This window comes from Plasmodium gallinaceum, assembly GCF_900005855.1.
Source record: "Plasmodium gallinaceum strain 8A genome assembly, contig: PGAL8A_v1_42, whole genome shotgun sequence".
NCBI lineage: Eukaryota > Apicomplexa > Aconoidasida > Haemosporida > Plasmodiidae > Plasmodium > Plasmodium gallinaceum.
Window position 1 is genome coordinate 427,991 of NW_021628349.1, and position 13,934 is coordinate 441,924.

At 17.4% G+C, this 13,934-nt stretch overlaps 5 protein-coding genes across 5 annotated transcripts; 2 read left to right on the top strand and 3 right to left on the bottom strand.

Moving 5' to 3' along the window:
- Positions 1 to 611: 611 nt before the first annotated feature.
- PGAL8A_00062800 (mitochondrial ribosomal protein S12 precursor, putative) lies at positions 612 to 1,547 on the bottom strand (the record flags this gene model as incomplete). Its single annotated transcript, XM_028674656.1, has 1 exon — positions 612 to 1,547. The coding sequence occupies one exon, from the start codon at positions 1,545 to 1,547 to the stop codon at positions 612 to 614; it is 936 nt and encodes a 311-aa protein (XP_028530986.1).
- Positions 1,548 to 1,988: 441 nt separating this feature from the next.
- Positions 1,989 to 2,963, bottom strand: PGAL8A_00062900 (conserved Plasmodium protein, unknown function; the record flags this gene model as incomplete). The annotated part of the gene is made up of 1 exon (XM_028674657.1): positions 1,989 to 2,963. One exon carries the CDS (start codon positions 2,961 to 2,963, stop codon positions 1,989 to 1,991), a length of 975 nt encoding a protein of 324 aa, XP_028530987.1.
- Positions 2,964 to 3,462: 499 nt separating this feature from the next.
- PGAL8A_00063000 (phosphopantothenoylcysteine synthetase, putative) lies at positions 3,463 to 4,947 on the top strand (the record flags this gene model as incomplete). The annotated part of the gene is made up of 1 exon (XM_028674658.1): positions 3,463 to 4,947. One exon carries the CDS (start codon positions 3,463 to 3,465, stop codon positions 4,945 to 4,947), a length of 1,485 nt encoding a protein of 494 aa, XP_028530988.1.
- Positions 4,948 to 6,405: 1,458 nt separating this feature from the next.
- Positions 6,406 to 9,477, top strand: PGAL8A_00063100 (RNA-binding protein, putative; the record flags this gene model as incomplete). The annotated part of the gene is made up of 1 exon (XM_028674659.1): positions 6,406 to 9,477. One exon carries the CDS (start codon positions 6,406 to 6,408, stop codon positions 9,475 to 9,477), a length of 3,072 nt encoding a protein of 1,023 aa, XP_028530989.1.
- Positions 9,478 to 10,527: 1,050 nt separating this feature from the next.
- PGAL8A_00063200 (large ribosomal subunit assembling factor, putative) lies at positions 10,528 to 13,447 on the bottom strand (the record flags this gene model as incomplete). The annotated part of the gene is made up of 2 exons (XM_028674660.1): positions 10,528 to 11,186; positions 11,269 to 13,447. The coding sequence occupies 2 exons, from the start codon at positions 13,445 to 13,447 to the stop codon at positions 10,528 to 10,530; spliced, it is 2,838 nt and encodes a 945-aa protein (XP_028530990.1).
- Positions 13,448 to 13,934: the final 487 nt, after the last annotated feature.

Sequence of the window (13,934 nt, forward strand, 5' to 3'; positions counted from 1 at the left end):
AAATTTTTTTTTTTTTTTTTTTTTTTTTTACCTATTTTTGCTTTTAATTTGTTTATCGTATTAATTTCCTTTTTTATTTTTCATTATTATTAATAATATAAGTTTTAAATTTTACAAAAGAAAAAAATATAAGTAGTATGATAATTTTTTTTTTTTTTTTTTTTTTTTTTCTTTTTGTAAAATATATATTGGTTTATATAATAATTAAAACATTTATATATTGAATAATATACTGATTAAAATATTTAATGAATTATTTGCTAAAACAATTATTAATCTACACCTTACATTATTTACCTAAATATTTATTAAATTATTTACTAAAAATTATTATATTCTATTAAAAATTTAATTCTTATGTTAAAATACTTATAAAAAATTCTATTAACTTATATAGTAAAATAGATACAATATATATATAGTAATAATAAAATATTAACTAATACAATTTAAAAAAAGAAATAAAACTAAAGAAAAAGATATAATATCAAATATAATTTATAAAAAAAAAAAAAAAAAAAAAAAAATAGAGAAATGTAAATAATCATAAATTATAGATTCAACTAATATAAAAGTTATATACTTGAAAAAAAAAAAAAATATTTTAATTTTTATTTTTCATTATTTTGTTGAAACTTTTTATTTCTATAATATGTGTTAAAATGAAAAATATTAATAGGTACGTTTTCATTTGGAGATAAGGGTTTTTCTCTTAAGTTTTTATCTTTATCAACATAATTAAACCATTTATATTTGTTAAACTCTTCAATATCTTTCTTAATAGTGATGTGTTTAAAATTATATCTTTCAACTAAGTGTTTTCTTTTGTCTTCTGATAGTTTCACTCCATATTTACTTCTACCTCTAAATCTATTCTTAACTGGTAATAAATCATAAACACCTCTAATAGCTTTATAATTGCATCCAGGAATATCTTTACATCTTCCCCCTCTTACTAAAATAATACTATGAGTATTTAAATTATGCCCAATTCCTGGTATATATACGGATACTATTCTACCTGTAGATAATCTAACACGTGCTATTTTTTTCAATCCAGAATTAGGTTTTTTAGGAGTTTGAACACGAACTTTTAAACATATTCCTCTTTTTTGAGGAGCTCCTTCTAACCATTTAGATCTCCAGTTTTTTTTTTTTAATTTTGGTATTTGTTTTGGCCTTCTTTTATAAAATAATCTTCCTCTTATGTTTTTTGTACTAAAATATTTATTTTCGATTATATTATAAAAATATTTTCTTCTATTAAAATTTTCTTTATTTTTAATACTATCTGTATGAATATATTTTTTCCCATTATTTTGATAATATGCACTTTTTACATTATTTAAACCCACTGTATAATTTATAACTCTTTTGCTTAATATTTGGGTATTATCAACTTTCTTATTATATATTATTTTTTCATTAAAAAAATATGATATATTTTTAACGAAGTAAAAACTTTGATTTTTTTTTAAAATTAAACTTATCTTTACATCAGGAAAAATATTTTTATTATTAATTTTATTTAAAATACTAAAAAACATCGTACTAATGTGTTACATTTATTTGTAGCTTATTTAATTTATATTTTTATATTATTTACTTTTTTCTTTTTTTTTTTTTTTTTGTTATTTAAACCTACTTTATAACATAAAAATATTAATATTTAAACATTTTTAAAAAATTAATGTTTTATTTTAAAATTATGAAGAAACTAAAAATAAAAAAAAAATCTTAAAAAAAAAAAAATTATATATATTTACATATATAAATAAATACATATTAACAAAATAACCTTTTTGAAAAAATTTAAAAAAAAAAAAAAAATACACATAAACATAAAATATGAAGTATTTTTAGAAGCGTATTTTTTCTTTTTTCATATTCTTAAACAAAAGGAGTATAAAACACAAATTTTAATTTTTATAGATTGTAAAAGTATATTTTTATTTATAATTTTTTCTTTTTTTTTTTTTTTTTTTTTGCTAATAAAAATAATTATTATTTAAATATGTTTCCATTTTGTTTAAATGTAACTTATAATTTTTTTTAATATTTTCATGTAAGAAATTAGAAACTTGATAAGCATATGATTCTGATAATAAAAATAATTCTCTTGATATACCTAAATGATTTTTGATTAAAATATTTGATAAAACTTTATGAAATTTAGGAGCTACAATGAAGCAAAATGCACTATTACAATATAATTCTATTTCTTCATTTAGAGGGTCTAAAATTATTTTAGGTATGTATTTAGATTTATATTCATAAAATAATTTATCTCTGATATTTTGATATTCATTTTTATTTTCTTTATTATTATTATCATCATCTTCTAAAATAAAATCTGATGAAGAATACTTATCATCAATGAAATTTTGATATTTCTGTTTATCAACTATTCCTATGTTAATTGAGTTAATAACATAATTTAAACTTATATTATTATAAATACAATTTATCATAATAGAATTAATAATACTTGATAATATATATGAGCATTCATGAAGGATTTGAACTTTGAAATAAAATTGTTGAAATTTATATAAACTATGATCAAATATTTGTTCAAAATTTTTTGTAATAATTTCTTCAAAAATTTTCTCTCTTTCAGTTCTATTTCCATTCATATTTTTTATTCTTATATTAAATTGAACATATTCTATATCTTTACTAAATATTAAATTATTTTGAGTTGGACCTATTAATGTAGTAGTTACTAGGCTTTTTGAACCATTTCCTAAAATTATTTTTTTATTATCTTTTATCTCATAATTATAATCACCACCAACAATTTTTATTAATTTATTATTAGTATTTTTATTATATATTACACCGTTAATATTCCCACTTATGTATTTACAAGTTTTATTTTCTTCATTTATTTGATCAATATCAATATGTATTGGCAAAATAGAATCAAAAGAACGATTGTCTGATCTTTTCTCTATTTTCATTTTTCAAAAAAAAATAAAAAAAAAATTCTAATAATAAATAAGTATATAATATATAAACTGTAAAATAAATGAGAATTTCTTTAAAATACATAAAAAAAAAATAATCAAAATGGTAATTGTATTCATTTAAAATTAATTATATTAAAAATATTATAGATGAAATAATAAAATTATAATAAAAAAATAAGAAAAAACATTATTATATATATTAAAATTAAAATTTAAAGCAGATTAAATTCTGAAAATTAACGTCATTTAAAAAAAAAAAAAAAAAAAAAACGTTTTGACATAAAAAAAAATTAATAGAATAAATTAAAATAAATAATTTATTTTTAAAAAATATTTGCTAAAAAAAAAAAAGAAGCAAATATATTTTGTTAATTGAATGTTTTTTTTTTTTTTTTTTTGATTAATTCAACTTAATTTGTATGAATAAAAATTTTCAAAAAAAAAAAATAACATTAAGAAAAAATTTTTAGAAAAAGATAATGAATATAATATGAAAAGTTATTTTTCTGAATATCCAAATTTTTTTAATGAAAAATTAAGACCAAATAATTTAAATGAAATTTTAAAAAAATTAGAAAAATTTATTGAAAATGAACATGTAATTTTTATCACTTCAGGTGGAACTAAAGTACCACTTGAAAAAGCGGAAATTAGAAATATAGATAACTTCTCAACAGGTAGAAGAGGAGCACTTATTTGTGAGTATCTTTTAAAAATAAATAAAAAGGTGATTTTTTTACATAGAAAGGGATCAATAATTCCTTTTGAATATCATTTAAAAAGTTTCATAAGAATGGATAATATAGATGTTGTTGATAACAAAATTGCTTTTAATTTAAATGAAGAAGAGCAAAATATATTAATGGATAATATTAAAAATTACAAAAAATATTCTAAAAATGTTTTTTTTATTTCCTTCAATACTGTTTTTGAATATGGTTACTATTTAATTGAAATTTGTAATTTATTAAATGAAAATTTAAATAAAAAATATACGAACTATTTAAATATTATAAAAACAGAACAAATATTTAATTGTAACTCCCTAGATCAACCATATGCTAAAAATTTTTTTAATGATTTGTTATTTTTTTTCACTAATTATAAAGTTTGTCACAAATTAAATGAACAAAAAGCGAGTAAATTATTAGAAAATCTAATTATATTTCAAAGACTTTATTCAGAAAAAAATCAAAATAATAATAGTATTCAAGATATTGAAAATTCTTTTAATTATATATCATCTATATTAAATATTATTATTAAAAATAAAGAATACATATTACTTGAAGAACATAAAGAAAACATAATTTTAAAAATTAATCTTTTAATTGGTAAAATGAATTATACTGAAAATTATGTTATAGATCAAATATTAAATGAAAATAAAAATGAAAATAAAAATGAAAATAAAAATGAAAATATAAGTAAATGTAAAGATTCATATAAAAAAGAACATTTAAATGAAAAGAACAATTCGAATAAAAATTTAAAAAAACATGATATTTTCAAAGAAAATGAATATTTAAATAGTAATGTAAAAAAAAATAATGAAAATAAATTAAAAGGATTATTTATTACATCTCATCTAGTTATACTTTGTGCCGCTGCTAGCGATTTTTATATTCCGTTTAACGAATTATATGAAAATAAAATAGAAAGCAACAATTCTCTTCATTTAAATATGTGGTTAACACCTAAATTCTATAAAATCATAAAAAAATATTTTCTTTTATTAAAATTATGTATTTTCAAATTGGAAAATGATGAAAAAAAGTTGATAGAAAAATCAAATGAGAGAATACAATATGCTGATATGTTAATAGCAAATGTATTAACTGAAAGATACAATTTTGTTTACATTTTCAATAAAGAATTTGATTATTTTTTATTGAAAAAAGCCGAATATGAGCCAATTGAAAATCAAATATGCAACTATATATGCAAACACTTCAATTATATGAAAAATGCATAACATTATTTATTTATATATATTTCATAATTTATTATTATATCTAAATTTTTTTTTTTTTATATTAAGATTGCTGCTCAACTTTTACTTAATTATTTCATTCCACTTATTTGTGCCAAAATTTGATATATTTGCATAATACATTAGTAAACTTTTTTTTTTTTTTTTTTTTTTTTTTTACATAAGAATATTCACTTAAACTAAAATATATTCTTTGTTTCTCATACTAACATACATTCTTTGTTTCTTATACTAACATACATATTTTGTTTCTTAAAATAATAAATTAAAAAGAAAAATATAATACTAGTATGGTAATTATATATTATTTATTTAGTAAAAAAAATAATAAATATCTTTTTTTTTTTTTTTTTTCTTTAAATAAAAAAAGAAGTCTGAATAAATGTAGTATTAATTGTAATAAAATATTATTATATGGTGTATCTTAATTCTATTAAATCCGTAACATGTATTTATTTAAAAAAAATTATATAAATGATAGATAGAAGATAATATCATTTTTATCATAAAAAATGTAAATATAGTATAATGAAAATATTCTTAATCATTTCAAATTTAAAATATAAGATTTAGCTGAAATATTTTATATTTTTTTTTCCAAAATGTAACTATTAATAATATAAAAATCTTTTATGTAACTATATAATTCCTAAAATTATACGAATACGGATAATAATCTATAAAATAAAAAAAAAAAAAATTATAAGCCCTCTTATATTACATATTAATATAGAAAAAAAAATTTTCTTTTTTTTTTTTAATATGATTTACTAGCACTTGTATACATGTGTTTTTTTTTTATAATTGAAATAAAGTAGTTTAACATAAGAAGTTTTAAAAATAAATAATTATATTTTTAGTTCCTCTTTTTTCTTTATGATTTTAAAAAAAATTATTATTACTGTTATTAAGTTAAAGAAACAAATGAAAACATAATTAGTAAAACATACATAATATGAAAAATAATATTAAACTTTTATACTTTGATATAAAATTAAAAAAAAAAAATAATTAAATTATAATTCTTAAAAAATTTAAACAAATATTAATTAAATAATTTTTTTTTCTCTAGATTTTTTTTTTTTTTTTTTTTTATATATATTTATCATATATTTTTAATACGTTTTTATATATATAAATTAGTGCTTTATATAGAAATGGCGAAAATGAAAAAAAAATAAAAAAGTTTTTCAAAAAAACAATTATATATATATAAATATATATATGTATATTAATAAATATGTAAACAAATAAGTATTTATATATATATATATATATATATATATATATATATATATATATATATATATATATATATATATATATATATATTTATATTTATAAATTAAAATTTTATCTTTATATATATATATGTTTGTTTTATTTTTTATTTTTTAAATATATTTTTATATTTTTTTATATAATTAATAAATTATAAACATGAAGGAGAAAAATGAAAAACATACAGATTTATTTGAGAAAAGGCAAAACTACAACTCAAATGAACTTAAAAGTGGAGAAGAACTTTCTTCAGAAGAAGAATATATAAAAAGAAAAAAATTACAAGAGAAAAAAAAAAAGAAATATGAAAAAGAAAGAGAAAAAGGAAAAGAAAAAGAAAAAGAAAAAGAAAAGGAAAAGGAAAAAGAAAGAGAAAAAGAAAAAGAAAAAGAAAAGGAAAAAGAAAAAGAAAAGGAAAAAGAAAAAGAAAAGGAAAAAGAAAAAGAAAAAGAAAGAGAAAAAGAAAAAGAAAGAGAAAAAAAAAGAAAATGCGAAGAAATGAAAAGAAGAAAGTTAGAAGAAAGTTATAATAGTGATAGAAAAAAAAAAAAAAAAAAAAATTCGTCCAGTGAAGATAGTAGTACAAATAGTTATTCAAGTAGAAGCAGCGATAATTCCAGTAAAAATTATGAGAAAGCAAAACGTAAAAAAAAGTACAAATATAAAAATAAAAATAGAGAAAGTGAAAGTTGTTCTGATAGCATGACTATGAATATAAAAAGAAATAGAAGTAAAGAAAGATTAAAAAAAAAACGTGATAGAAGCATTGAATATAAAATAAAAGGAAAATATAGAAATGTTGAAATACGAATGAAGAGTAAAAATAGAGACAAAAGTTTAGAAAGAAAGATAAAAGATAGATATAGAGATAAAAGAATTAAAAGAAGTAGTAGTCGTAATAGTAGCAATAGTACTAGTTATAGTGGCAGAAGTAGTAGTAGTAGTAGTAGTAGTAGTAATAGCAGAAGTATAATTAGAAGTAGTAGTAGAAGCATAAATAAAAGAAGAAGAATAAGTAGTTTAGAAAGGAAAATGAAAGATAGATATAGAAGTAGCGAAAAATATAGGAGTATGGATGATAGAAGTTCAGAAAGATACAGTAGATCCAGAAAAAGAAAAAGAAAAAGGGAAAGAAATAAAAATTATAAATTTGATTCTCCACCGGAGTCATATGATGAAGAAATAGAAATGAAATCCTCAAAAAATACTATTACAAATAATAAAAATATTGGTATCATTAGTAATAATGATACTATAAATAGTAATAATATAATAAGCAGTGAAACGGTAATAACTCAAAATGCAAGTTCAAATAATATTGATAATTTAATTCAAACATTAAATAGTAATATTATTAGTAGCAATAATAATAATGATGTTAATAGTATTAGTAACTCTATTAGTGCTACTTCTCTAGCAAATGATAATAAATTAATTAATAATATGTTAATTGATAACAGAAATAAAATAGATGAAAAAAATTTATTACTAAATCAATCCCATTTAAATATTCTTTTAAATAATCAATTAAAATTAAATAGTCAATCTTTACATAATTTATATAATAACACCTTAAGTATAAATGAATTATGTTTATCTATTGATTCAAATATTGAGAAGACAGCTAGAGAGTTATATGTTGGGAATATACCTCAGCACATTGACGTTCAACAAATTGTAAAATTTCTGAATAGTTGTTTGTTGATTTTATATAATAAAGAAAATGAAAATGAAAATATTTGTTTAAAAGCATGTATAAGGGGTGATACACATTATGCTTTTGTTGAATTTCGAAATATTCAAGATACATCTAATTGTATGTTATTAAACGGAATAAACTTTTTTGGTAACAATTTAAGAATAGGTAGACCTAAAACTTTTCCCGTAGAATTAAATAGTTTAATCCCACCAGCAACTATTCCTGTAATAGATAATTATTATTTATCACAAGGATTATTAGGATTGAGAGCATTTTCTATTTTTTGTCAAAATGAAGAAAAAATTAGAAATGACTATTTACCTATTAATATGATTAAATTACAAAAATTATGTGTTTCTAATATATCTAAAAATAATGAAACAAGTAAAATTAAGGAACTTTTAGAAGCATTTGGTGAAGTTAAAAATTTTGAATTTTTTGAAGGAGAAGAATGCTCAGATACATATATCTGTTTAGTTGAATATATTAATGTAGAAAATGCAATTCAAGCACATAAAATATTAAATCAAAATACAAGTTACAAAATTCAATTTGAATATGAGATTTTAAATGACCCAGTTATTAATAAATTAGTCAAAAAAAAATATATGAAATCAGAAAATTCTATTTTAACCTTACAAGTCCCAACAAAAGTCATTGTTCTAAACAAAATAGCTACTTTTGAAGAATTATCAGATACTAATGAATATAAAGATATAATAGAAGATATAAAGATTGAATGTGAAAAATATGGAAAAATCATTGAAATAATTTTACCAATTTTCAGCCAAGATACATATGACTATCTAAAAAATATTAAAAAAATTGAAAATAATGATACATATGAGGATGTGAATGAAGAAAAAGAAGAAAATTTAGTTGATAATATAAAGGAAAAAGAAAATGAGGAAGAAATACATTCTAATGATGATAATATTAAAAGAAAAAGTGAAACAAATAATAATGAAACTATATCAAATGAAAAAGAAAAAGAAAATAGTATTAATAATGATAGCATATATGATAATGAAAATGAAAACAATAAATCCTTTAATACAGACATTGAAAAAGAAAAAGATGATAATAACTTGAAGGTGGAAAATAAAAATAATAAAAATTTAAATCACTTAGATGAAAATTGCAATTCCTTAAATGAAGAGGAAAAAGATGTAAATAACAATAAAGAAAATGACGAAAAAAATATAATACATAATGAAGAAAATGATGAACAAAATAAAAGGGAAAATATCCAAAATGAAGATTTAACGCATCCAAATTATGATTTAACTTCTATTGGATGTGCTTTTATATATTTTGAAAACATAGAATCAGCTACAAAAGCAAGAAAGGAATTAAGTGGTAGAAAATTCGGAGCTAATATTATTGAAGCTAATTATTACAGTGAAAAAAAATTTTTAATGAAAAACTTCAAAAATGTTAAATATAATTATAAAAAATCTCATTCTTCTCTTTTTAATTTAAGCTTAAAGCTAGGAAATTACACTTACTCTGATTACTCTGAAGATGAATAAGATACTACAATTGAAATAAATTTATATAATAAAAATAAATCCATTAAAAAAAAATTTTTCTCAAAAAAAACAAATATATATATATATATGTACAAAATTAACTTTTTTTTTTTTTTTTTTTTTTTGTCAAAAACAAGATTAAAAAAAAAAAAAAATTGAAGTAAATGCTATATTAGTAGTTTTATTATATCTATATTATTATACTTAAAATTGTGTTGATAAAAATATAAATATATAAATACATATAAATTGAAAAAATATATATATACATATATATATATATATATATATAATATATATGCTTAATAACAAACATCTTTATTTTTTTTTTTTTTTATTTTTTTAGAATATCTAACATTAAAAAAAAAAAAAAAAAAAAAAAAAAAGCAATATATAAAGAGAAAAAAATAAATATTACTTTTTTTTTTTTTTTTTTTTCTTTTTTTTATTTATTTTTATATATTTTTAGAGTAAACCAACGTTCAATGTATATCTCAATTATTATAAAGACACTTAAAATAAAAATATGTCAAACTTAACAAATGCAAAATGATATGATAAAACTAGAAAAAAAAGAGAAATTATATATACATAGATTTGTATTATAAAACAAGTTTTATATTTTTTTTTTTTTTTTTTTTTTTAAAATATATGTTGTATATACTTTTTAAAATAAGGTTTTTTTTTTTTTTTTTATTTTTAATAGTTATATTCTTTAATATTTTTTATATGCTCTTCAAAGTTTTTTAAAAGTTTCCATTTAATTTGAAAAATTTATATCTTAATTATATATTTAAAATTTTTTGGTATCTTTTTTGTTTAATTTACAAATTAATTATTCTAATTTGTTTTTTTTTTTTTTTTTTTATTGTTATTAAAAAATTTCTTTTTTATATTTATTAAAATTAGTAAGTACCTGATAAATTTTTATTAATTCATACTTTTTGTTTTTTTTCTATTATTATTTTAAGTATGTTCATTTTTGTATATTAATATCAAAAATTTTTTCTTGAAAGTATCTATTTCTTATATATATATATATGTGTATATTTATCTTTTTCTTCTACTTAATTTTTTTGCAATTCTTTTTTGTAAGATTCCTTTCTTTTTTGCTCTAGCTGCTAATTTTCCTTTTAATTTTTTCTTAAGTTTTCCATATTCTAAAAGTGCATTTTTTTTTTTTTTTTTAAATTTTTGTATTAGCATCATAACTGATTTTTTTTTTTCTTTTTCTTTATTTGTTTTAAATCTATTATTTTCACTTTTTTTATTTTTCATTTTCATTATTTGACTTTTCTTTAATTTTTTTTTATACAATAAATCTTCTTCTGTAATTACTTTTTCTTTTTCATTTTCACTATTGCTTTCTGATTCTTCTTCACTATCTTCTGCATTGCAAATTTCTCTCAATTCTGATAAAACTATATTTTTGTTATTTTCAATGTAATCTCTCATTTTTTTTAATTTTTTAAAATCTTCATCAGTTAAAATTTGTTCGCTTATTATTTGTTGATTTTTTTCAACTATTTTTAATTCTTTCTTCTTTTTCTCTTCTTTTCTTTTCAATTTTTTTGATTTCTTGTGTAGGGGTAATATATCATTTTTTTTTTCATTACTCTCTGTAATTTTGTTCTCTTCATCATCTCTTTTTCTCTTTTTTTTTTCTAAGATTTTTTTACTTTCTTCTTCTTCTTCTTCTTCTTCTTCCACTATATGTATTTTTTTTTTTTTTTTTTTTTTTTTTTTTTTTTTTTTTTTTTTCTTTTTTTTTTTCTTTTTCTTTTTTTTCACTTTCATTTTTTTTTTCATTTTTTTTTTTTTCTTCTTTATGTTCTTTGTCTATATTTTCACTTTCATTTTTTTTTTCATTTTTCTTTTTTTCTTCTTTATGTTCTTTGTCTATATTTTCATTTTCATTTTTTTTTTCATTTTTCTTTTTTTCTTTTTTATGTTCTTTGTCTATATTTTCATTTTCATTTTTTTTTTCATTTTTCTTTTTTTCTTTTTTTATATTTTCACTTTTAATTCCTACTTCTTTGTCTAGCAAATATGAATATTGTAAAATGGATTTATCATTAACAATTTCTGAACAATTCAGAATTTTTTTTTTTTGAATTAACATAGCTGTTTTTTTATCTAAATATTTTTTATTCAAAATTTGAGGATTTATTTCTTTACAGATATTTATGAAACGTCTAATAATACTTGAAATTTGTTTATTTTTGAAATCTTTAAAAACAATAACAGCTTCAAAAATTTCTTCATTTAAACAATTAGGGAACTTAATAACTATTTCTATAATGGCATTTATAATTAAATATACAAATTCTTCTGACAAATATTCACTTAAAAATTTTTTAATTAAAACATAAACAATTCTCTGAATATATAAAGGGGGCATATAGTCATGAATACATTGTATAAATATAGATAAATATTTTGATATTGTGTTTTTATTTTTTAAATGAAGTAAAACATTTTCGTAATATAAAAAAAAATTTTCTTCAATAATTTTATTCCTTTGATATATCCTACTTAAAATATTTAGTAATAATAATTTTATGACTCCATTATTAAATTTATATTTTAAACAAATTAAGTTAAATATATTTGAAGAAAATTTATATGCATCATAAATTAGATCAATAAAAGTATAATTTACATATTTGCTTAATTTTTTTTTATCCATTTGTTCTTCATCCGAAGAATTATGATTATTATACAATTGTTCCATAATTTTTTCTTTTTTTAAATGCAACTGTTTTATTTTAGACTTGCTTAATTTTTGATGTGTTTGGTTACTGATATTTTTCAATTCATCTATTTTTTTATTTTTATCTATTTTTTCTTTCTCTATTTTCACAACTAACTCTTTATTATCATATTTTCCTAATAAAGCAAAACATACGCATTTTACTATTTTTAAATTTTTATAAAAAATCCCTTCAGATATAATATTCACATTTTTTTTGTTCACATAAATACTTTTTTTAGCTAGTTCTATTAATACACTACAAGCAAAATTATTTATACATTCCGATATATTTATACCAGAAAAATAATTAAAATTTGATGCAGAATATTTTTTTCGTATTCTTTTTTTTTGACCATTTTCAATAAAGGCTTCATGTAACAAACATAAAATTTCATTTTTTAATCTTTCGTTTTTCGTCTTCATATTTATTTGTACTACTTTATCAATGACACATTTAAAAATATAATATTTTATTTTATTAAACTTTATATCACTAATAAAAACTAACACTTGCAAATATTTTATGCTATCAATATGCCGTTTCATTTGTTTGATTGTCTTAATAATGCTAAATAGGACAGTACTATACAAAATATGTTTAAAATGAATTAACAACTGACTAACTAAAAAAAATAATTCATCTGTGTAATTTAATTCTTCCTTATTTTTAATCATTAAAAAATTAATGTATTCATTTAAATCTTCATAAATAATTAAAGGATTATCTTCTTTTTTTTTTATATTTTCTTTCTCATCTTTTTCTTTATTTAAACTCTTCAGTATTTCTTTTTTTTTTAAATCTATATTTATATTGAGCAATTCATTATCTTCATTATCTGAATCAAAACTATTTTTTATATTTTTCATTATTTGTTTTTGTTCTTCTTCATCTTCTTCCTCTATATCAATATCACTTAAATTAAAATCTGTATCTTTATCATCATAACTAGAAAATATATTAGATGAATTTTCATAATTATCTATATAATTATTTTCATTTATTTTACTAAAAAAATGACTAGTATAACTTAAAAAAGTTAATTGACTACATAATAAATCATTTTTTTTAGATGGATTTAATAATAATACACTATAATTAAAAAGGAATTTATCAAACTGATCATAAAAATCATTATTATATAATTTATAATTTTTACATATATTATGTTGTAGGTTGTTCAAAAATTTTTTTTTTTTTAATTTTTGTTCATTCATTGTCAATATTTATATACAGAAGTAAAAAAAAAAAAAAAAAAAAAGAAAATTAAATTTAACAAAAAATAAGCAATTTCTATATATTATTATTGTTTACAATTTATAATGAACTTTATAATAACATTTTTATTTTTTAATATACAATTATTATAATATTATTATATTTTTAATTCTTAATTAAATATGTTAACTTTTACAAATTGATATAAAAATTCTTCATAGAAGTTGTCAAACTTTTGTTTCATAATTTCTTTCTTCTTTTTGAAAAAATATCATATTCAATCTCGTTCAATATAAATAATTTAGTAGTTCACATAGTTTATCTTTAAACTTTAAGTAAATGCAATGGTTTCAAATTGTATCTATTTTTATTAAAAAAATTTATCTTCAGTTGCTTTTGTTAGCAATATTTAGTGAAAAATATTTTTTTTTTTTTTTTTTTTTTTTTTTTTTAAGGTTATAATATTATACTTTTTTTTTTTTTTTT